This window comes from Gigantopelta aegis, chromosome 8, assembly GCF_016097555.1.
Source record: "Gigantopelta aegis isolate Gae_Host chromosome 8, Gae_host_genome, whole genome shotgun sequence".
Lineage (NCBI taxonomy): Eukaryota > Metazoa > Mollusca > Gastropoda > Neomphalida > Peltospiridae > Gigantopelta > Gigantopelta aegis.
In genome coordinates this window covers 75,429,418-75,454,014 of record NC_054706.1, presented here as the reverse complement: position 1 = coordinate 75,454,014, position 24,597 = coordinate 75,429,418, and the positions used below count along the sequence as shown (strand labels likewise).

The following is a 24,597-nucleotide window of genomic DNA, read 5'->3' as shown; positions in this document are numbered from 1 at the left end:
TTTTTCTCTAGATTATCGACACATGTTTATGTATAGAGCCATTACTTATTATTATTACCACGCACGAGATTTGTAATCGAAATGATAATTACTGAATGCACGAAGCTCTTCTTCTATGTAAGTTCTGTGAAAAGTATGTTACAAAGTACTAGGAAAATATATAACACAAAATATTACTGAAAGCAGCATTGTATAAATATTATAAAAATAATTATACAAACTGATGTGGAAAGTATTATAAAAAATTATAGGAATAATTATATATAAAGTACTATGAAGTGTTATAGCATGTACTATGAAAAGTATTAAATACAATGTACTATGGACAATATTGTACAAGTATGAAACGTATTGCACGCAGTACTATGAAGTGTTATATCATGTACTATGAAAAGTATTAAATGCAATGTACTATGGACAATATTGTACAAGTATGAAACGTATTGCACGCAGTACTATGAAGTGTTATATCATGTACTATGAAAAGTATTAAATACAATGTACTATGGAAAGTATTAAATACAATGTACTATGAAAAGTATTAAATACAATGTACTATGGACAATATTGTACAAGTATGAAACGTATTGCACGCAGTACTATGAAGAGTATTATACAAAATAAAGTACTGTACTATACTATGAAAAGTATTATACAAAATATTATGTTAGAAATACTACACAAAGTACTGTACTATGAAGAGTTTAATACAAAATACACTGTACTATGAACAGTTTATACAAAATACAATATGCAGTACTTCTAAATTAAAAACGTAATACAATGGTACAAATTTACAATAGAAAAAATTATCTCCAAACATACAAACGCAAACCATATATTAGCTGTAAACAGTTTTGTATATAAATATGAATGTACATGTATTTTCTTTATTTTTTGTATATACATATACTTTACTTCACTTTTTGTATAATATTTCATCTATATAGTGTTTGGTAAAAAAAAAATCACATGGCTCTGATATATTTAATTAGGTATGATTAGATATAAACATTAACTGCGATACAGATTAATCTTCTATACAATACACTGTCATATTGTATGACGAGGAATATCCCTTTCTAAATGATCATTGCTGTGTGCAGTATTTAGTAACACGTGTGTCCGGTATGTGGGGCATTTCTTGATACACGTTCTTGCCGAATAAATAAATAAATAAATAAATGGCGACAACGGAGCAAGCCTACTCGCCATCAGTGTACCGGGTTATCTGATTCAATAAAGTCAGCTAGGTTCTCGTTTCTTTATTCTGCAAAACAAACAAAAAAGGAAAAGAAAAAAGGGCGAGGATAATTCGGTTATGGATGTTCCAGATTCACATGGGAATGTGGGAGACAGGTTTTTGTATATTCACCGCCAACAAAAAAAAATTGTAGTTAAGTCATGTATGCTCAGAAGGAAGAATTTGAATGAATTAACTATCTAATTGATTAATTTATTGATCAATCTTTGTAATGAATGAATGAATGAATGAATGAATGAATGAATGAATGAATGAATGAAATAATGCTTAACGACACTCCAACACACAAAAAACCCACATCGGCTACTGGGTGTCAAACAAAGGTGTATGATGATCAACATAATTTTTTATTTAAAAATTATAAATAAAAATTGTGCAGACAGAATGAGTGAATGTGTAAGGTTAGAAAAATACCCACCAGTATCTCACCCATCTGGCATAAAATAGTGATTATGGTGCACCTCACCCATCATGGTGTCCTCCCATTTTGCCTACAACCCACTTTGCCTACACTCAGTTTGCCTACACTCAGTATGAAAAGATGCCATCCCCAGTTAAAAGTGGAGCATATAAAAATAATATGACAAACACATATGTTATTATAAAAACAATTAACATTACACATCAAAAACTATTAAACTATAAAAATTACCTCACAAATAGTAAACAAATATTTTGTACAAAGTTTAACTGTAATCCTATTTCACTTTGATCACATATTAAAGATCACAGTATGGGATCATTGGACTAATACTAATCACCATAAAGAGCATTAAATCACCTTTGCGCAACTAAGCCCCAATTACATTACTTATGTTCATTATAATCTTAATTGTTTATGTAATACAATATTTTTATATTGGTTTGAGACACAAAATAATAGGGATTGTCCCACTATTAACTGGGGATGTCACTTTTTCACACTATAGGCAAACTAAGTGTAGGCATAATGGGTTGTAGGCAAAATGGGTGTAGGCAAAGTGGGTTGTAGGCAGAATGGGAGGGAACCCCTATCATGACACCCTTGTGATTAATTCTGGATCATCCCTCAAGTTCGCGGATGTAATAAGAAACATAGAAAGAAAGAAAAATGAAAGAAATGCTTTAATTTTTAAGGCGCTGATTCAAGGGGAGGGTGCTGGGTGTGCGCACTCCCAACCCGTTCGAATTTCGAAATGCCCTTAAAAATCCAGTGTGTAGCAAATGAGTATAATGAATTTATTTGTGTTTAATGGGGGACATGTAATATGTTCGTCAGTTACAAAAAAAATTACGTTTGTTTCTCAGTGTGACTAGACGCTGTTTTTAAAAACATGTATATGTTATAATTATATCCGATGTGTTTATTGTCAAGCCTAGAGTACACTGCCGTCTTTAAAAATTATTCTTATACAATAATTATACCCATTTATTCATTATTGCTATTATTATATTCCATAATTAATTATTTTATAGCATAATGTGTTGATAATACACTGCAGCTGTCAGTATATATGTCTGTAAAGCACCTAAATGTATCACCGTTTGGTGATCTCAGAGAAACGAAGTTCTCTTCTGTTCTGTCCTTTTCTCTCCTGCGTGGTGTTTTGGGTCATTAACAAAATTATTTTTAGCAAAACGTACTGCTGCTGAAACCGAAGATATCTTCAAACCTACCACAAGAATTTTTTAAATAGAAGACCGAATTTGAGAACCTATACAGTACAAGATTCTGCACAGCCCTAGGAACCACAATACTCGTGAAAACAAAATTTGATATATATTTTGTTAAACTTTTATCAATTTGAGCGACACGAAGGTGGTCAAGCATTAAACTAAATCTCTGTCACTTTGTGGTTGTTGGCGGTAATTGAGTCGGCCGGTCACGGGGTCAGGCTAGGTGATAATTATTTGCCTAGGGTGGAAGCGCACCTGCGTGGACGACAAAACATGGCTGATGGCGCCGCAGAATAAAGCCAAAATAATTGATCATTATCTTACATTATTATGTGCAGTATACAGAGCATGCCCGGCAAATAGAAGAACGATTTTCAAAGTCGCGATTTAATTAATTTTTTTACCGTTAGTAGTTGCAATTATTGTTGTAGTTATTGATGTCGCAGTTGTAACTTGCATAACTATTGCTGCCGTAGATATGTTTGTTGTAATTGTAGGTGTAATCGTTGTAGTTATTGATGTCGTAGTTGTAATGTTTGCAGTTTCTGTGATACTTGTAGTTATTGCAGCAGTAGTTGTGATTGTTCTAGTTATTGCTGTCGTAGTTGTAATAATTGTCACAGTTATTGCTGTCGTAGTTATGATAATTGTCACAGTTATTGCTGTCGTAGTTGTAATAATTGTCACAGTTATTGCTGTCGTAGTTATAATAATTGTCACAGTTATTGCTGTCGAAATGTAATAATTGTCAGTTATTGATGTCGTAGTTATAATAATTGTCACAGTTATTGATGTCGAAATGTAATAATTGTCAGTTATTGCTGTCGTAGTTATAATAATTGTCACAGTTATTGCTGTCGAAATGTAATAATTGTCAGTTATTGATGTCGTAGTTATAATAATTGTCACAGTTATTGATGTCGTAGTTGTAATTATTGTCAGTTATTGCTGTCGTAGTTGTAATTATTGCAGTTATTAATGTCGTAGTTGTAATTATTGCAGTTATTAATATCGTAGTTGTAATTGTTATTGTAATTATTGCTGTCCTAGTTGTAATTGGTGGATTGGCGGATCCAGAGGTGGGTCACAGGTGTTCTGTGACACACACAACCCATCACCACCATCATGTACAATGTACAACACTAAAACGCTTCTATGAACATCTTTATTTCAAAATTTCCGGAGAGCATGTCCCAAAAATTCCCTTACAGATCACGCTCTCTCTATTCTCATTTGCCTTTAACAAAGTCAAATAGCCTTTTTAGAATATTCTGGGGAAAAAAACACCTTAAAATCGTGGATCCGCCCCTGAGTTGTAAGTATTTTAATTTACGGCTGGCTGTGGCTGACTCTTGTTAAATGTCATTAACATAATTCAAACAAAGAAAATAAATAGGTATTTTAAAATGCAGATTGGTCTACTAAGTAATATCCCTGTACATAATTAATGCTGTTATTCCTAAGTGGGTGGGGGTTCTACTGAGCGTAATGGCGTAAAATATGTTTAGATAACGAATAAAACGCGCCCGCGTTTTTCATCTTAGCAACTAACTACGTAATACATTTGGAAATAACATTTTAAATAACTGAGTCATAGGAATCCTAGACTTATTAATATTATAAATAATGTTTGAGATTACATGACGCCACGCTATTTCATCCGACTGTAATTTCCGTGAAATATTAACAGAGCAGCTGTTTAAAATAGTTGGATGTTTCTCGGTATTTTTATGAATATACTGTAGTCTTTGGTCCCAAAATGATGTGATATCTAAACTGAATAGTATATTTGTATTGGTTGAATAAATAAATAAATCAATCAATCAATAAATAATCCTATCAGTACTTATACACAAAGCTGTCTGTCTGTCTGTCTGTCATACAATTTTCTTACGGTAAGTAAAATTTAATAAACTTACAGTGTACATGCAGAAATATGGGTACAATATTCATCAAGTACAAAGTTAAATATTGTTTTGTTTATCGACACCACTAGAGCAGCCTCATTTATTGGATATCAAATATTTGGGTAATTCTAACACATAGTCAGTCTTCGGAGGAAATCAACTACATTTATTTCCATTGACAAGATATCTTTTTATGCACTCTCCAAAACACAGTACAGCAAATACGACGGTCTATGATATGCCAGTCGTTGGCCATTCGTTACAAGTTGTTGACCTGATTTCAGATTCAATGCAAGGTGCATATGTCACCACTAATCAATCAGCACTTACATAGATAGGTATGAGAGTATAAAATTGATTTTGTGTTGGTGATCCGCAGTTCAAATAGGTGAATACGGGCCAGTGTATGTACAGCCTGTGCGTGGTGTACTTCCGATTCAGTTTCCTCCAGATCTCTCAAACCACTAATCGACAAACAGAACTGCCTCCGGTTAAAAGTTAAGTTAAAAAAGTGCTCCTCCTTTATACATTAACGTCAAACGAACGTTCGACTATGTTAGGTAACTAACTGCATGTCGGTCTCAGTACCGGGGCGAGGGCGTGGGCGGGGTGGGAGCGGGGTGCAGGCGGGGCGCGGATGAGGACTTTAATTTGACCAGATCTCAGTTATTACTACACAAGGTAACATTGGATTTACTTTATATTAAACTAAATAACTGGTGCATCCAGTACTAGGGGAGGTAACTGCTTGTAATGGGACGTAAGTGATGAACTGAACGCTAGAAGAATGTGTCATGGATTCATTACTACGTAACGTAGGTATTGTACTCAGTATATGGGGAGATAACTGCTTGTCAAAATCGGTATTATGTGAAGTAGGTGCTTGGAAACGCCGTGGGCTGTGGTCATTATCAGTGCTCCACGAATGGTATATGAAAAGGAATGGAAAATACTGCCAAGTGTCCCTTTGTCGCAGCTGGTGAGCCGGAAATGGTTCACCTTTGCCCTTGTACGTTTCTGAAAATTTCCAAATCTCAGATCCTATTGAGAAAAATCACCCATGAACTCCGCCACTCCCGCACCATATCGTTCCCTCCCTCCCATTTTATTTGCCTTAATACTGAGATGACTTGTTTTTGTGAGAACGTGGAGCAGTAAAATGTATTTATTCTGCAGACACCGCTGAACTTTGATTTATTTACACTCGTATTAAAAGTGTCGCTCCGATTCCCGGACCTGTCAGCTATGAAGGTGTCGGGATTAGGAAATCGATCGATCATCGGAGTTCGATATCGGTGCAGTGTTTTAACTCGACGTGCACATGTCAAGGAGGTGGAAGGAAGACAACTGTTGTTAAACAACAAACACAGAACATTGTTTTTACACCAGTTATTAGGTATGAACAATAACTAGGCTAATTTGGGGCTTTCAGTGGAAGTCCCGGTGGCCTAGGTGTTAAAGTTGTGGGCTGTCTAATCCCATGTTGTTCAGTGCAGTAGGTTCGAATCCTACCAACTGACCCTTTTGTGTTTTTAATTATTATATTTACTGGGTCGATGTTTCTGCTGGTGGATTAGTCTTCCCCTGAGTGCATTATTTAAAACTTGCTCATACTAAATTCACAACTGTTAAACTACTTTGGAACCGCGTGTTTGACAGTGTAGATTGTTTAACTACGTTTGCCCAACAAGCTCGCGGATTATCAAATGCCACGCTATTCGGTGCTCGAAGTTTGAATACAGCCAATTGACACTTTGTGTTTATAAATATTTTTTAAGGACTGTCAAGGTACGGAAAACAATATTTCTCGACTGATACCTCAGCTCATTATAAACTATAGGTAGTCTGTATCCAACATATTTCAACACTTGGTCGAGAGAGAAACCCGCTCTCGCCACATAGGCTACTCCAAGTGAAACTGCAGTTTGGAATCGGACGATTCCAATGAGGATAATTGATAATAGAGTTTTACGCCTCTCCGACTTTTCTGTATATTCCATCTGGTTATGTCCCTTTCTCTCTTGTGTATTTAAATAAAGGTTTGTGGATTCAATTGCCAATATCAAATTTTATAAAGTCTGTCTGTCTGTCTCTCTCTCTCTCTCTCTCTCTCTCTCTCTCTCTCTCTCTCTCTCTCTCTCTCTCTCTCTCTCTCTCTCTCTTGTACTCATAGTATTCCATTTTTTTTCGTTTTTGCAATGAAAAAAGAAAAACAACTTATGTTTTTTAAAGTTTTATAATGTAACAAAATATTTTATGGATATTTTGTTACCACGAGACAATTTGGATTTACTGTCATCGATAAATTCCATTTGTTCTTCGTGCAGGAAAATAATCACAACATTGTTGTAAAAAATCATTTAATGGCTGAAAGAATAATTACTTCGTGAGTGTAGCTTGTTTTTTTAAGAGTTCATAACTTCATATTAATATTACCTCTCATTAAAACGATGTCTGGTGCAGTACCTTGTTTCAACTTTATTAATTCTTCGATAAATTCAGAATGACGCACAACGATTCAAAGAAATGTGATTTTACTGTTGTAGAGATTTCTGTTTGAAGATAAACCATAACTAGTATAACTAATCTTGGTCTCGCTAGATTTAGTTGTGTTTTAACGATTTAAAACGCCTCGAGAGAAATCTGGCCTCGATTCTACAGAAGAAAAACAATTTTCTATTGGCAGCTTCCATTCTTCGTATCATATTAGCGAGTTGGTTTTCTTCAGCACTTTGAAGTGATTTCGTGAAACTACATTCAGTCTGGCATTCTGGTTCTTAAGGTTTCTTTCACATTTCTCTCATTACACGGGATTTCCTCGTAATTTATTTCAAATCCAGTGGCCGGTGTTTAATTAGAGTAATTAACAACAGCTGTTGATTGTTGACAAACGCAAGTCCCGCGCGCGTGGGAATATGACGGCCATCTTGAATCAGTTGTAGTGGTCCGCGCGACACACTGGTGTTTGTTTTCCCGCCATTTCGCATCGAGCCGCGGTCCCCGGTGTTGTCTTCTAACCCAAATGTCCACGTGTATTGATCCGCCTACAGCTGTAACCTGCCGGTGGAAATCCCTCCTTTTTGGGAGGCACCGGAGTGCTGTCTAGATGATGTAAGTGGTTACGTGGTCAGAGTTCGTTTTACTCACGGCATGGTATTTGACTTTAGTATTAACGTGATTATACAGGCCCGTGGGTGCGATATTTGAAGGGGGTGGGGCATATGGCAGATATTAGTATGTATTTATATGGAATAGGACACAAAATTTGACATGTTCGTCTTTAGGTGGGGAGGCTGTGTCACCTCACCACCCTGCCACCCCACCTGGTTCTTACGGACCTGTGATAGCGTGGGTTATTTTAAAGCATTCTTTTAAATTGATTAGTCAATAAAATACGCATTATTTACAGTCATGAAGCAAGATGAATTTATTGATTTCTAAATAAAATACATTGTAATAAAATTATTTGATTTTCTGACCGAGTATTGACTCAGTGGGTAAGTGTATGGCCACTACACCAATTTCTCTTTGACTAATCACTAACCACTAACCCACTGTTCTGGACAGATAGTCCGGACAGCTGAAGGGTGTGCCCAGAATAGCGTGTTTGATTTCTTGAACCTTAATTGGATATAAATCTCAACGATAAAACTGTAATACGTGACCAAAGCCGTTTCTCTGCACAATGCAGAGTCAAATCTAGTGTTTCGTCTATAGGAAGACTGCCACTCCCAGACTAGTTTACTAAATCAAACTAGCACCGGACAAAGATCATTAGCATAAGTATACCTGTGATGACATGCATTTATGAATCACTGTCATAATAGTGATGATAGCAGGTGTTCGCGAAAGTCGAGCATATCCTGCCCCACCAGTGGCACCCGTCACGAGTAGTACTGCCACCACAGCACAACAATAAACTGAACTACTTGAATGAATATTTATGATAATGTGCAGAACACACCACATACTTTGTATGAACTCACATAATGAGTATAACTGGTGGGTTTTTTTATCTTGGGGAAATGGCAAAACCTGAAGTCATACCCGTTTACTCATCGTATGTATTACTGCAACTTGAGTCTCTTGTGCACTACTTCGCTCCCAGCGACCATATTCTCGTTCTGTAAACAAAGACCAAGCATTTGGGGCAATTAGCCCGGGAGAGTGCGCGAGACGCCTGGGAGAGAGAGAGTAAGCGGTGATTAGGATCAGGAGGGTGATTTACCAATAAGCCTATCACATGGAGAATCAGGTCGTTCTCCAGGCCGGCGTGGCTTTAGGCACGTCACGTGACAACACAGGAGAAATATCACGTGCCACCTGCCCATACAGATTTGTACGTGCATGTGATCAAAGTGTTGTTTATAGTCATCGCCAGCTTGAAGTGCAGGGTACTGGTCATTAACGGTTTTGCTTGAACAAAGCCATAAACATGCTTCTAACGACAGAAAAGCGCACAAAGCTATTTGGCTGTGTGTGTATGAGACGTTTACAGTCTAGATTAGCATTGCTTGTAATTTGCGTTCAGATATTGATCTTAACGTGATCTACGCCAATCATCGTCGCTATCAGCATCATCATCACCACCATCATCATCACCACCATCTTTATCATCATCACCACACCACCACCATCATCATCGCGATCACCACCCCCACCCCCACCATCATCATCACCACATCATCATCATATCATCACCATCATCATCATCACCTTCACCACCATCACCGTCATCACTACCACAACTACCCCCCCCCCCCCCCCCCCATCATCAGCATCAACATTATAACTACCACTGTGAAACAACATGTGCATTATTAAATACTCTATGGTAACTTTGATCAGTTCCAGATACTAATTCTTTATTGAATTATGGACAAATACCTTCTGTGTGTTTATTCGCTTTTTAGATAAAACAAAAGAATCATTATTTATAAAAGGTCAACGTGTCATCTCACCACCACATCTCCATTTTATTGACTGCGTGAGAAGCAAATTAATAAGCGGCAAATAACCGGTTTCTGCCTCGAATCGTTGTTTGTTTCTGGCTGTCCCGAATTTACTGACGTCCCAGAACGTGTGTTTCGTGCGGCTAATCCGCGCGCATATAAAGGTCTCACACACCACTTTGAGTAGGAGATATTTGGCAAGCAATAGTGATTCATGCGGGGACCTTCTCCCATCACAGACAACATTTGTTCCCTGTTCTTGGTGCTGGTTGGAGCTTGCAAAGATGACGTTTTATGCCGGACTAAGTCTGAGTAGCGGTTCTCGCTTGATAATGAAGCCATTCGGATCACGATCTCCAAACATTGTGTTTGATCTGTGCAGCAGTTCCTTGTTATTCCTCTCTCTCTTTCTTTTTCCATACACATTCACATCCACGCCAGGGCCCACATTCGTGTTTTCAGTGTCGTTGCCTGTTGCAAGGGTTTGGTGCAAAATGTAAACTAAATTTTGCTTTATCTTCTTCATCGTCGTTATGCCTGTACAAAGAGGGGCGGATCTAGCTTAGTCGGTAGAGTGCACGCCTGCTGTGCTTTCGTCGTAGGATCAAACGCTATCAGTGGATGCTTTGCTGCTAATGGAAAAATGTAGCCGGTTTCTTCTAAGATTGTATGTAAAAATTACCAAATATCATCCAAAAGCCGATGATGTATAAATCAATGAGCTTTTGTAGTATCGTTACTCAAAACAAATATTTCATCGTACAAAGATGACATTTTTCATCTTTTTATCTGAATTCAGCATTTCTTCCCCTTTCTTATTTTTTGTCTTCTTTTGTTCATAAAATTAGTTCCATAAAGTAGACAATTTTGATCTGAAATCATTATTTAACTATATCTTAGCGATTTGAGTTTTTATTTTTTAAAATTGGTATCACATTCCGTCCTTCATGCTGTTGTGATGTTAAAAAAAGACAAAAAGATTTCATCAGCAGCAGAAAGATGCATTTAATTTGCTATTTTGGTATTGGACTTCAACAGGTCCGTTTGACATTTTTGTTTTATTTTATTTACGCAACCACTTGATTTTCGGCATATTATTGGACTGAAATTAAAAAATTATTCTAAAACAATATGCGTTCCTTTAATCGAATCCTTGTGGTTTTTTAATCGAAGCTATTTACATAAAAACGTTAGTATCAATGTTCTCTTTGCAAACGCAAAGTGTTTATTAAACAGGGCAGAAGTTAATTAACTAGACTTTTCTCCGGTTGGACAATAGGTGCATTTTTTCCTGGCTTTTTAACTGACGAAGCCCTTATATCCCGTGCGTCCTCCCTCCCCCACTAGCTACAGCCGTGCTAAATCACTCAGATGCTCAGAGCAGGCGAAGGTTTCTTGGTAATCAGCCCTGATGCCAGTCTGATAAACGACCTTGAGCTGGACAATGAGGTCACTAGGTGGCATACCTCACCAGATGATCGATTGTTGCGCATTGGTCTGATTTCTTCATTCAGCGCCAGGTTGCGCTGACGACACAAATAGCCTCTGATGAGCGTCCGCGGTTTGACGGTCTCGGGTGCGCTGTAACGAAGGAGGGAAACACCGCGTGTGCGGAATAATATCTTATCTCGTGACGTGTTATCGTCACTCTCTGCGAATATTACCTTTCCTGGATTTTCTCGTCTCTTCTCCCTTTATTCATCTTTCATCTACTGTTTTTGTTTGGAGCGCTTATCGCTCTTTGTCTTTTAGAAAACATCTTTAAAAAGAGTAATTACGTACAAAAATATACATCATAGTGTGTACCATTTTGACATACTTTTATCAAAAAAAAACCAACATAATGTTGTAATAGGTGTTTTTAAAAAGAACATTCTAAAAAGTTAGAATCTGAAAAAACAAACAGATAAATATTTTATTCAGTATGGCTATTAGTTTTTAGCCCTGTACATATAAGGTAATCATTAATAGATTGCCAATGTGTATATTACAATTAACTTGGCCTTACTTCATACAACCGAATGTCAAAGTACATTTTTATTTCTACATCTAATTATAACAATGTGTTTCGTTAGTATATACTAGGATAAAAACTTTCAGCAATTTGGTAAAAGTGCTTAAGTAATAGAAAACTCGTGACTTTCAAAGTGAAATCGGATACTGAATTTAATTGATCGTTAATTCATTCGTCGGTATAAGTAACATGATATTTTAAATACAAAATGAAATGGGTAACTGTCACTTCACTGAATGTAGCCAATGCAGTAGTACCCAATAGCTGCAAAAGCCTTTTGTCTTGGTATATAATTTTTGCATATATATAGATTATCTATTTATTTATTTATTTATTTATTTATTTATTTATTTATTTATTTATTATTTTAAATCCTGGGTCCAGTTGTTCAAAGCACAGTTAAATTAACCCTGGGTTAGACTAATATTTTTCATTTAATTACTACTGCGCGATCGATCTAGGATCGATTCCCGTCAGTGGGCCTATTGGGCTATTTCTCGTTCCAGCCAGTGCTCCATAACTGGTGTAACAAAGGTCGTGGTATGTACTATCCTGTCTGTCGGATGGTGCATATAAAAGATCGCTTGCTGCTACTCGAAAAAGAGTAGCCCAAGAAGTGGTGACAGCGGGTTTCCTCTCTCAATATCTGTGTGTGGTCCTTAACTATATGTCCGACGCCATATAACCGTAAATAAAATATGTTGAGTGCGTGAAGACGAACAACAAACGGTTATGTTTCGGGTTTTCATCGCAATTCATTTCCTGAACGCAGTAACTGTAAAAAAACCTCGAGTGATCAGAAACAACTTGTGGACTCACTCAGTTGATATAATTTGATTACGTAATTTTGTATTGTGTAGTACTATAATAGTAGAATAGTGTACTATGGGTTAATCACAGATGGTGTATGCTAATGGTATAATACGGAGGGGTCAGGATACACTAATAAATGTACTGAGAACGTCAATATAATGTATTTTAAATAGATATCCCCCCCCCCCCCCCACCGAAAATATATTGAGAAAAAAAATGAAAATTTGCTTGATCAGGGACGCACCTGTATTTATTACTATTGCAGTATTCTGTTCTGTTATGAATAGATATAATTTGCAAAAGTTTATAAGATGTATGTACGATGAACATAATATTATTTATTATATAGCTACAGCTAATTTTCTACTTCGCTTTAATATGTTCAAAGCATGTGCAACATATAGGAGGGCATCTGGGTACGTTCGCGTATTAGTGTATTCGTTTGCGCACATTGTGTGTGCGCGTAAAATGTTCAATCTTAAAGTATGTTATATGAACATCAGTCAATCAGGGATCCCAGCAATGTCAGTGCTACGAGTTGAATAACAATTCACGCCCGTAGGAACAGGGGAGGGGATGTCACATGCCCTCACGTGATAACGAAAATGTAGGGGTTGATTCCTCCTACTCTATATAAATAACAATTCACGCCCGTAGGAACAGGGGAGGGGATGTCACATGCCCTCACTTGATAACGAAAATGTAGGGGTTGATTCCTCCTACTCTATATAAATAAAGATAAAATTGTGACTTGTGCCCCCTCCCCTGCAACAAGAGCTTGTGCCCTCTCCCCACCCCATCCCCCATTAGATATCGTTTCTACGGGCCTGCAATTCTGCTTTCCTGTATATTATATTTCAAATTCACATATACATTATGAAAATGTCACACTGTGTAATAAATTACAACAGAAGTATTTTCTCGAACAATAAACACTTATCTAAAGTAGATTTTTGTCTAAATAAATTCGAATATAATAGACCACCATTATAACATACCGGTTTATTCATCACCAGCATGGGTAGTTTACGAACTTGTTCGGCGTTTAGTGACATAGATAACAGTATTTATACAAAGAACCAGTGTACCGTTTCCACCAATCGAAGCTGTGCTTATTGTTACCCCGACTGGAACAAATACACGACAGTTGTTATTTGTGAAAATGCTATTATCTATGTTAAATATATTCATGTATGTATATCTTCTTTCATTTAGCCAACAGCTGTTCATTTAATGCGACACTTTTTCTGGATAGCATTTATAAACAAACACACGTACGGCTATATAGGTTTAATGAATAGATAAGTACTGTGCATAACAAATGTATGGCAGATGGTGTTCATATGAAAAAGAGAGAGGGGGAATGTTTTATTTAACGACGCACTCAAAACATTGTATTTACGGTTATATGGCGTCAGACATATGGTTCAGGACCACACAGATATCGAGAGAGAAAACCTGCTGTCGCCACTCTACATGATCTACTCTTTTCGATTAGCAGCAAGGGATCTTTTATATGCACCATCCCACAGACAGGATAGTACATACCACGGCCTTTGTTACACCAGTTGTGGAGCACTGGCTGGAACGAGAAATAGCCCAATTGTACGGGGATCGATCCTAGACCGACCGCGCATCAAGCGAACGCTTTACCACTGGGCTACATCCCGCCCCTTGAGAGATGGGGGAGACTAACAGACAATAATAAAGACAGATACTTTAAAGATACACATAAAGATATGCCTACCTTTTTTATAGATACATATGCGTATAAAGGTATGTTCAGCCATGGATCCTTCTATCCATCCATCCCCATACAGCCAGCCAACCAGTCAGTTATCCACCTATCCATCCATCAGCGCATCCCTACGCTCCCCCCCCCCCCCCCCCTCCCACGCTCCGACAACCATTGTGTTTTCAGTATAACAGATGGCTATAATTACGGAACCGTGTGGTCTGCCAAGCTATTCTGGTTTTTGGCTTTCCATCCAACAGTACTTACACGCTAGATTATTAAGCGATTAAAATCATTTCACAGCAACCCGGAGTACTAGATACCTCCGGGGGGAATCTAACCTACCCATACCGTCCCATAATTCCCAGCAACCCCTGGCGCTACTAACAGCCAGTCGATCGGTTCTGTGTTGTAATTCTCCAGAGAGCTTCTCGTTTAGCGCAGCAAGAACAGTGCTCGGTTAAAGTCGATTACGTCATAAACACACTACCTTGGCAAGACAGCCCTTCCCTGATACCCAGCTCAACAGTACCCGCCCTGGGGGACAACACTAGATTGTGTTTATTTTAATTGCAATCTTTTCACGTCACCTGGAGCAAACACTGATCGAGAAGGTCCGATGAAAGCCGACCCCTGTCTAGTTTGCGATCTACGAAACATGACGTCACTAGGCAAACCTCGTTGACCCTGGCCTCTGGTGCTTCAGACGCATTGGAATACTGCAGTAGGGTCTGTAGTACTAGTGTAACAGCATTAGATTTGTTCCAAAATAGACGACAAACAGCTGCAGGTTCAGGACAATGGCATTTTATTCAACATCCTACATAAAGTATTTTTAAAACCCTGAAACAATCAAAACAATAAATTAAAATACAATAAGAATAGAGTAAATGACATTACAATAAGAAATACATATATACGACAATTGACATTTCCTAGACTATCATAGATAGTTAAACATATATATCGAATCACATATTACTAATACATGGTTTCTATCAAACAATGATCATTCACAATACACATGATGTAACACCATATGTTAATTCTTAATACAATTATACAATCCATACTTTACTAATACATTCACTACTAATGTTTAACACATTCATATACATTACAACGTCATAAAAATATACACATATAATAACAAAGTCATGTATATACCAAGTGTGTGTAACTAGGGTTGTAACACTAGGCCGGTAACCGAAACACGCAGTCAGAAATAGCGATCTAAATAAAATAATAAAACACACAAAGTATCGTACAAACACTATAATCCAAAGTCCATAATAATATTAATAGTCCAAAGTCCATAATTATATTAATAGCAATAATAGCAATAGCATAAAGTAAACTATCTCTTCTGAGAATACAACCTGTGCAAACATCTTACTCTAAGTTAACTATCACGCCATAATCAACTGAACGTTAAAACCCATTAGTATTTAATGATAAGAAATCATAATATTAATTACATTACCATTTAGACACTAGAACGTAATTTAATATACTTCATCTGTCATTTAATTACTTTAGATAAATATAGTTGCAGAAGAGTTATTTTACGTATTAATACATTATATTATAATGTACCGACTTAATCCATAAACATTCATTTACATTTAGTACCTGCCTGTAAACAAATACACTAGATAAGAAACATGAATACTACAAATAACTAATACACATAACTAACCTTAGAAATCCTCTAAGAATACGACATCACAGCAATAGTGACAATATCATTTCTACACTAAGAACAAGAGCTCTCAGTAGTTATGCTGAAGATTATATAACTAGAATCTGGACAGAAACACTAAGACAAAATACCAGCTTACAGTAGATCCAAGCTTGAAAGTTTAGAACGAAGGACAGACGCAGCGCAAGAATGCAAGTGCTATTGTTAGGTGCTTGTGCAAGATTCATGCTTGTGTTTTTAATCAACATATCACGAGTTAACAAGCTGACGTGTTTCTGATCGACTTAATATTTGTAAGAAGCCCAAACTGGATTTCGTCTTCAAATAATTTCGTACGTACGGAAAAATATATTTTAGGAAATAAAATGAAATGTAACCTAGTACAAATATTAGAACGATCAAAAACACGTTTAATATACAGCCACTAATATTTTATGCAGAACAATATATTTGATAATTAATTACAATCGTTAAAAAGTCTTAGTTAGTCGATGACATCTTAAAAATTGCAGCAAACTCAGGAATGTCCCTTTAAATGTAGGGGTTCGTTTTACTTTAAACGTTAGGTTTCATTACTGTCAACTAATTATGTAAGTGTGTGCGTGCGTGCGTGCGCGTGTTTGAACGAAAATAAGTAATTGTTTTATTTAACGACGAACTCGACACTCTTTTTGATTAGCAGCAAGGGATATTATAAATCTATTATATATCAATGATAAAGAGCTTGCCTGATGCACGATTGGTCTAGGATTGATCCCCCGTCAGTCCCATTGGGCAATTTCTCCTTCTCGCAGCCAGTGCTCCACAAATGGTGTAACAAAGCTGATGGTATGTGGGATGGTGCATATAAAAGATACCTTGCTGCTAATCGTAGAGTAGCCTATGGAACGACGCCTTCGGGTTTTCTGTCTCATTATCTGTGTTACAGTGGTTCTTAACCCTATGTCTGATGCCATATGATCGTAGATTTAAATGTTGTTTGTTTGTGTGTTCTTGTTTTTGTTTTTATATTTGTGTTTTGAATAATCTTTTGTCTGACCAATTGAGTCCATTTCAGAAATGACGTTCTGTAGCCACATGCTACCTGGGCGTGTCACACGTCAATCAAATGTTCACAAAGAACTCTAATGACAAATTAATTACACGTCCTTCTCCTGGCAAAGGGTCATTATGACCGCTTTTGCGTCTGCGCAGTGTCATTACTATCTGTTGGCAATGCCAAAGTCGTCTCGGAGGAATAATTTCGTACATAAAATTGTTTTAATGGTCTGCGCATTTTGCATGTTTTCATTGTACAGTAGTTTTATTGTAAAATAATTTGAATTCAAATACACAAATCGCTTTAACAGCCTCACCGCCTGTGCATGTCGTACTGTCATAGTCTATACGGTGTTAAAAGTATTACTACTGCCAGCAACAGATTCAGAATGTTGTAGAAAAGAGTCATTGACATATAACATTTTATATATGGAGGTGGGGGTATACACACTGTCTATGAATCGCGTTATGGGGCGACGAGCAAATATAAAAGATGAGTGAAGGTGTCCCCTCCCTCCCAATCGGCTTCGCCGGTGAAAATAGTGTATGAGGATAATTTTCGACGTGTACTTTTCAGTGTGGGGGGGGGGGGGGGGGGTTCCCAACCAGTGTCTAACAACTGGTATATCAAAAGCGGTAGTGCCTTGTCTGTTGGAAAGTGCATATAAAAAATACTCTGCTGCCAATGGAAAAAACGTAGCGGCTTTTCTCTGGAGACTACGTGTCAGAATTACGAAATGTTTGACATCCAATAGCTGATGATTAATTAGTCAATGTGCTGTGGTGGAATCGTTTAACAAAACAAACTTTAACTTGTATACAAGTTACGTTTGTGCATAGAATATTGAGTCTGAATTGCATACACAGAAAAATCTGCCATCTGACTTAAGTCTGGTAGATACTGGGTTCCGAAGTTCGCATTCTGGTATCGGCTCCGGTTCCGGTATCGGAGTTTTAATGACTTAAAGGCACTCGGTCACGGATTTAGTGAGCCTTTATATTTCTCTAAATATGGATTATAAATGGTAATTACATTCATTTGGAATACCAAACCTAGTCACTGTATGATCCAAAACATTTTAATTGAACTACGATCGAGGGAATTTCATAACATGCTTCATTTTTAAAATTTGGAACTCTTCTTGTGAAACGTCGTAAAAATACGCCAAAACAGACTCGTAGTGATGAGGCTATATATATATATATATATATACGACAACCATATAAAGTATTTTTGAATTTTATATAAACGACCGCTGTGTATTGAGACTTGACAAATGAGGGCTGGCTATATACATGGCAAATAATAAAACAAAAAATATATTATTTCATGACGAACATAACTGCGAATACGCTGAAATAAAATAATAAACAGTCGGAACATGAACTCACCATTTATTATTATTATTATTATTATTATTATTATTATTATTATGGAATTTAGCAGGGGAGAGTCTAGACGATTACAACGCTATAGTGCTTGGCTCTCCAAATAGCCGTTATGGACCGTCGACATAATTCAATTTTTTTTTTTTTTTATATAAAATATCAATAATAAGTGGGATATGGTGGTTATGTAGATGGTTCAATAAAGTACTTTTAGGTACAAATCAAATGTATATATTGTCATATAATACTTTGATGGGTCAATAATTAGGTCAACCATCCGTGACTGAGCGCCTTTAACATGGAACAGAGTAAGGCCACTACACTGACTTCTCTCTCAGTAACCACTAACCCCTGTCTTGGACAGACAGCTGACCTGTAGCATACCTACTACATGGCATATGAATGTATTTCAAATATTAATACATGTACTTGCTTTTTTAAAACAAATTTTAATATACAAATGTATATCTATAAAATATTGCTCACATATGACACTTTCATGTTATATTATTATTTTACAATTGGCAAACTGCCTTCAATAGTCACTAGTGCTCCGCAAGACTCAATGGGTAGGTGTAAACCACTTGCACCGACCAGTGATCCATAACTGGTTCAACAAAGGCCATGGTTTGTGCTATCCTGCCTGTGGGAAGCGCAAATAAAAGATCCCTTGCTGCTAATCGGAAAGAGTAGCCCATGTAGTGGCGACAGCGGGTTTCCTTTCAAAATCTGTGTGGTCCTTAACCATATGTCTGACGCCATATAACCGTAAATAAAAAGTGTTGAGTGCGTCGTTAAATAAAATATTTCTTTCTATTTCAATAGTCACTAAGGCTCAGATGCGCTACAAAACTTTAGCCAGACTGGTTTATGAATAGGGTAACTGTTTTGTCGTTCTGATTTGGCGTCTAATGTTAAATCTGGCAGGACGGGAACCAGTCCAGTCGTTATCGAGTACTCGCCATAAATCCTATAAACAGAGGAACGCCTGGTTCAAAGTTTTTTGAATGGTGTAGGGAGGTATTATTATTTTAGTTTCCCACAATAAACTGCCATCATATACATCAATAACTGAATTAAAAACATAATATTTCCTTATTTGATTGATGTAGTGAATATATGGAAATGTGTAGAAAGATGGGAGACTAGTAAACATGGAATATAATGTATTATCTTTTGATTTATGCATTTACCTTCAGAATATCAATGTCAAATTCCCGGCGTTATCGCCCTGGCTAGAATGGTCTAACGGCCATTGCATTAGAACGGTTGTATACTGGTTTTGAAAACCCTCCTATCTTATGTACATAAATTAACGGTTTTCGTCAGATGGGTATGGTTTGATTTCTGATTTATATGTCACGCCCCGACATACGTTACCGAGATAAAAGAAGGCACTGAAGTTGGTTTCCAGCGGGGAATAATGTCTTTTGTCCCTTTGACTGCGTGGATTTTTATATGTGTATTTGTATTGCCCGTACTCTGTGCGTGTGCGTCGGTGCGTGGCGTTCCAGTGACACGTTCTGTGGTCGACACGCCTGTCACGTGGGGTGAGGGATAATGAAAACGGTCCTAGCACGTGTTACTGGAAGTGATTACGTGATGCCACGTCACTCGGTGGTTACCTGCTGATGGCTTTTTCACGGATGACTGATCACAGGAAAGAGAACATTCAATTAAAAACCTCCTCTTCCTGATGGTGTAGGCATTAACCACCAGTCGTGTGTAAGGTTGGTAGACAGTGGGTTCGTGTCCCGGTAATAGCATCAGATCAAAGAGAGCATTCAATTAAAACCTACCCGTCCCGATGTTGTAGACATTAACCTATCGGCATGTGTAAGGCAGGTAGACGGTGAGTTCGTGTCCCGGTAACAACACCAGGCCAAAGGGATTGCACAGCACGCTGGTTATAGTGGTGGTAATGGTGGAATGGGGGGGGGGGGGGGGGGGGGATTACAGGGTTTCTCATTTACTAACCATTAACAATTGTTCTCAGTAGTCAAGATAGTTCAGAAGTGTGCAATTTAGTTTGCTTGAATTTGAAATGAAATGAAAATAAGACAATCTAATGAGCAGATCTAGAGGAGAAACCTGCTTCTGCCTACATGTCCACACGTATAAGCATTTTAAAGACGCGTATACCTAATCTGAACCCGTGGCAATGGACACTAAGTTTGGTTAATCTACAGTCATGGAACACATTTGGATAAAGTTACAGTAGAGTGAAACAAGACTTTGTGACGTTGAAACGGGAAAATACCATACAAATAATTAGTTCGTATCCAAAACCGTTACTTCTCAAAAGTACCTGTGTTTTTTAAAATCGTAAAAATTCATTTCGCGGTATTAGAAACACCAGGACGACCAGAAACACTTCAGATGTTCGGAAATGGATAATCTAAACAATAAAATATAAGTGATGTCTGAGTTAAATGATCAAAAACAAGATGCTGTAGTTTTTAAAAACTAGGGTCTGTCACTTTAATTTGAACACTCGTGTGTTTGTCCTGCGAATACATGATTGTATCTCTGCGCTGAACATTCTACAAGGAAGTATAAACATATTGCAAGTGTGCAAGAAGTGAAAAGAGCTTGTTAAAAGAGCATGTTAAAAAATCATGTTAAAAGAGCTTGTTAAAAGAGCATGTTAAAAGAGCTTGTTAAAAGAATATAACGTGATGACACCCAACACACATGCATGTCAGGTACACTTGTCAACAGGTAAACTTTCTAAAAGTATGTAATATTTACGTGAATCTGTGCATCCCCCAGAGGCTAAATTGCAATGACCTCACTTCAGCTTGACAATCTCCCAGTGTAATTAACATTTAATGGCCCGAGTTTACAACTCACAAAATACATGTTTCTCCGGGTTTTTTTTTTATAATTCGGTGCTATCCGGTGGATGGTTCTAAAGCTATAAATTATTTGGTACTCAAGACTTTTTGCTCGTAAAGCGTGTGGTGTGTGACAGCGTGCAATTTAGCTTGACAATGTCGCGGAGGAAAAACACCAAGATTTCCGTATCTTTAGTGTATCACATTCGGAACAAGAGCCAGAGGTTCAAGGGGGGAAGTGCTGGGGTGTGTACCTCCCCTCCCCTCCCACTCCCCTTGAACTGCGAAGTGTTACAAAAATTCAGTGTTTAACGGATGAATCAAATTAAAATATTGTTAGTGGGGAAGATATGTTTTAGGTTATTTGGGGTATTTTTGGAAAATATTGCCTATGTGCAATGCATGTTGGAAAATAGCGATCTTCCTTTTTGTTCAAGTTGTACCTACTCTATATACACCCAGCATCCGAATTTACCTGTGTGGCTAGCTCATAGGTTGGTGTGAATAGTTAGAAGAATATTTTAAGTGGAATATTTATGGTTACTTTCTGATTAAATGACGTGCAAACCCTCCCCCCCCCCCCCCCCCCCTCTCTCTCTCTCTCTCTCTCTCTCTCTCTCTCTCTCTCTCTCTCTCTCTCTCTCTCTCTCTCACACACACACACACCAAAAAAACAAAAAACAAACAAACAACAAAACTCAAAGACAATAACAAACAAGCCAATAAAACAAAACAAAACAAAACAGTAACATTTCTTCAACAACCTGTAAACAGTCATTGGTATTCAGTGAGCACAAGTTTTGTCCTCTCTGCTTCAAGTTTTTATCATATTTTAAAATAAATTAAAAACAAATTAAAATTAAAACCTGTATCCTGTTCCAATCGTACAACCCTGGAACAACTTGCCAAATCTACTGTTAACCCACTGCGTTCGCTAGAGTTTGTTAGTATCTCGAAGTGGCGTCCAATTAATGCTCGTTAACTTCACACCTCTAAAGTACCTCTATGTCACCTTGCCGCCGAGGTTACGAAAGTAGTCACGTGATCGAGGTCATAGGTCAAATCGACACTGAAGTACAATGTAAATAGAGAAGCGTGTACTTTGCGCTGCACGTGTCGCTTGGTTTTCATTTTTTTTCTCTCTCTTCTTTATCTTCACAGCAGCGGGATATGCACTGATGGGCAGTTACCTTAGCAACGGAAGCCACGCCTCCGAAGGAATTAAATCTTTGATGCCTGAAGTTCAGCAGTATTGGAGTACCGCCCACTCAGAAGGTATGTCACCCGTGCTTTTTTTTTTTTTTTTAAAGGTTTATTTTATTTTATTTTATTTTATTTTATTTTTTATTTTATTTTTTATTATTTTACTTTTTATTATTATTTTTTTTTTTTTTTTTCCATTTATTGTTTGGTATTTTGTTGTAGTTTTCCTGTTAGTTTTTGTTTTCTTGTAGGGGTATATTTATAGTGTGGTTATTTATTAGTTTAAATATGGATACCCTGTACAGTAAATAATTTTGAAGCAAACAGTGTATATTTTTTTAAAATTAAATCAATAGCTTTAATTGTATTTCAAACACTTAGCATGTTTGACCGATTTTGTTTTAAAGAAACTGTCCCGTTATTGTAATACTTTTCCGTTCGACAAAGCATTTTTATCGATTAAAATTACATATGAAATGCTCTTTTCTAAATATCAGTCTGTATATACAATGAGACTAAATTCAAAAATCATTATCATGCATTGGTTTAACGAACAATAAATACGTCTAGACGTGTGATTTCCCCCCATGATCAACATTTTTAATGAGTGTGATTTTCCCCATCATCCACATGTGATGAATGTAATTTTGCTATCATCGACATTATGATGAGTGCGATATCCCCATCATCCACATTTTGATTAATGTAATTTTTCCATCATCGACACTTTGACGAATGTGGTTTTCACCATCATAGACATTTTGACGAATGTGATTTTCCCATCATCGACATTTTGATTAGTGTTATTTTTCCCATCATCGACATTTTGATGAATAATATTTTCCCGTTATCGACATTATTGGGTGTTATTTTTCCTATCTTCGACATTATGATCAGTTTAGTTTAGTTTTTCATTTTAACTATCTCGCCTTGGTGAAAACAAAAGGCGAGAAGTATGTATGACTGTTCTGACGCATTGAGGTCTATTACTTTTATTACAGAGTTTAAGTCTTAGACCAATGGCACTTGTTTATGGATGCATCAATGAATGTTCATCTCATTGCATCTTTTAAAAATTATTACAGTTTATTTACTTATTTATGTTAGAAAGTATATTAATCATGACTATTGCATCCAACATTATTTATTTATTCACCGAATCAGTTTATGGCTTGAGATATATACCAGTGTATGTGCACTCCTTTTTACTTAAATCGATCCCAGTATAGGAACACTGTTCGGCCCCAGTCCTACCGCTACCAGACTGCTGTGGCTGGCATACACGGTGTGTTTGGTTGAGAGGAGGTTGTCGGATTTGTTTGTAAGGATGGCTGATGTCAAATCGATCCCAGTATAGGAACACTGTTCGGCCCCAGTCCTACCGCTACCAGACTGCTGTGGCTGGCATACACGGTGTGTTTGGTTGAGAGGAGGTTGTCGGATTTGTTTGTAAGGATGGTTGATGTCAAATCGATCCCAGTATAGGAACACTGTTCGGCCCCAGTCCTACCGCTACCAGACTGCTGTGGCTGGCATACACGGTGTGTTTGGTTGAGAGGTTGTCGGATTTGTTTGTAAGGATGGTTGATGTCAAACTTTACATCAAAAAAAAGTTTGTTTTATTTATCGACGCCACTAGAGCACATTGATTTTTTATCTTATCATCGGCTATTGGACATCAAACATATGGTCATTCTGACACGGTTTTTTTAGAGGAAACCCGCTGTCGCCACATAGGCTACTCTTTTACGACAGGCAGCAAGGGATCTTTTATTTGCACATCCCACAGGCAGGATAGCACAAACCATGGCCTTTGTTGAACCAGTTATAACTTTACATCACGTCCCGAGCGACGCCAACCTCTCGAGGTGTTGTATTCAAGTGTCAGAACGTCCCTGCCGCGCCTATAATGGACGTTTGACGATTTTCATGTTTTTAAAAGATCATCTTTTAACTAATTTGGCAGACATTTCCGTCGATTTATTGACGAAGTCTTGTGCAACATGATTTCTCATACCGTCTGTAGCAAACAGGGTGTGTTTTAGTCGTCGTCAGCTCTGGACCTACCTCTGGACCTACCTCTGTCT

General features: G+C 37.3%; 1 protein-coding gene across 4 annotated transcripts in view; it reads left to right on the top strand.

Moving 5' to 3' along the window:
- The window catches only part of LOC121380211 (trinucleotide repeat-containing gene 18 protein-like), a 110,246-nt gene that overhangs the window by 25,503 nt on the left and 60,146 nt on the right, over positions 1 to 24,597 (top strand). For all 4 annotated transcript variants that reach the window (XM_041509029.1, XM_041509027.1, XM_041509028.1 and 1 more), the window contains exon 3: positions 22,469 to 22,582. In XM_041509029.1, coding sequence (XP_041364963.1) covers positions 22,469 to 22,582 — 114 coding nt within the window. The remainder of the gene's footprint in view (positions 1 to 22,468; positions 22,583 to 24,597) is intronic.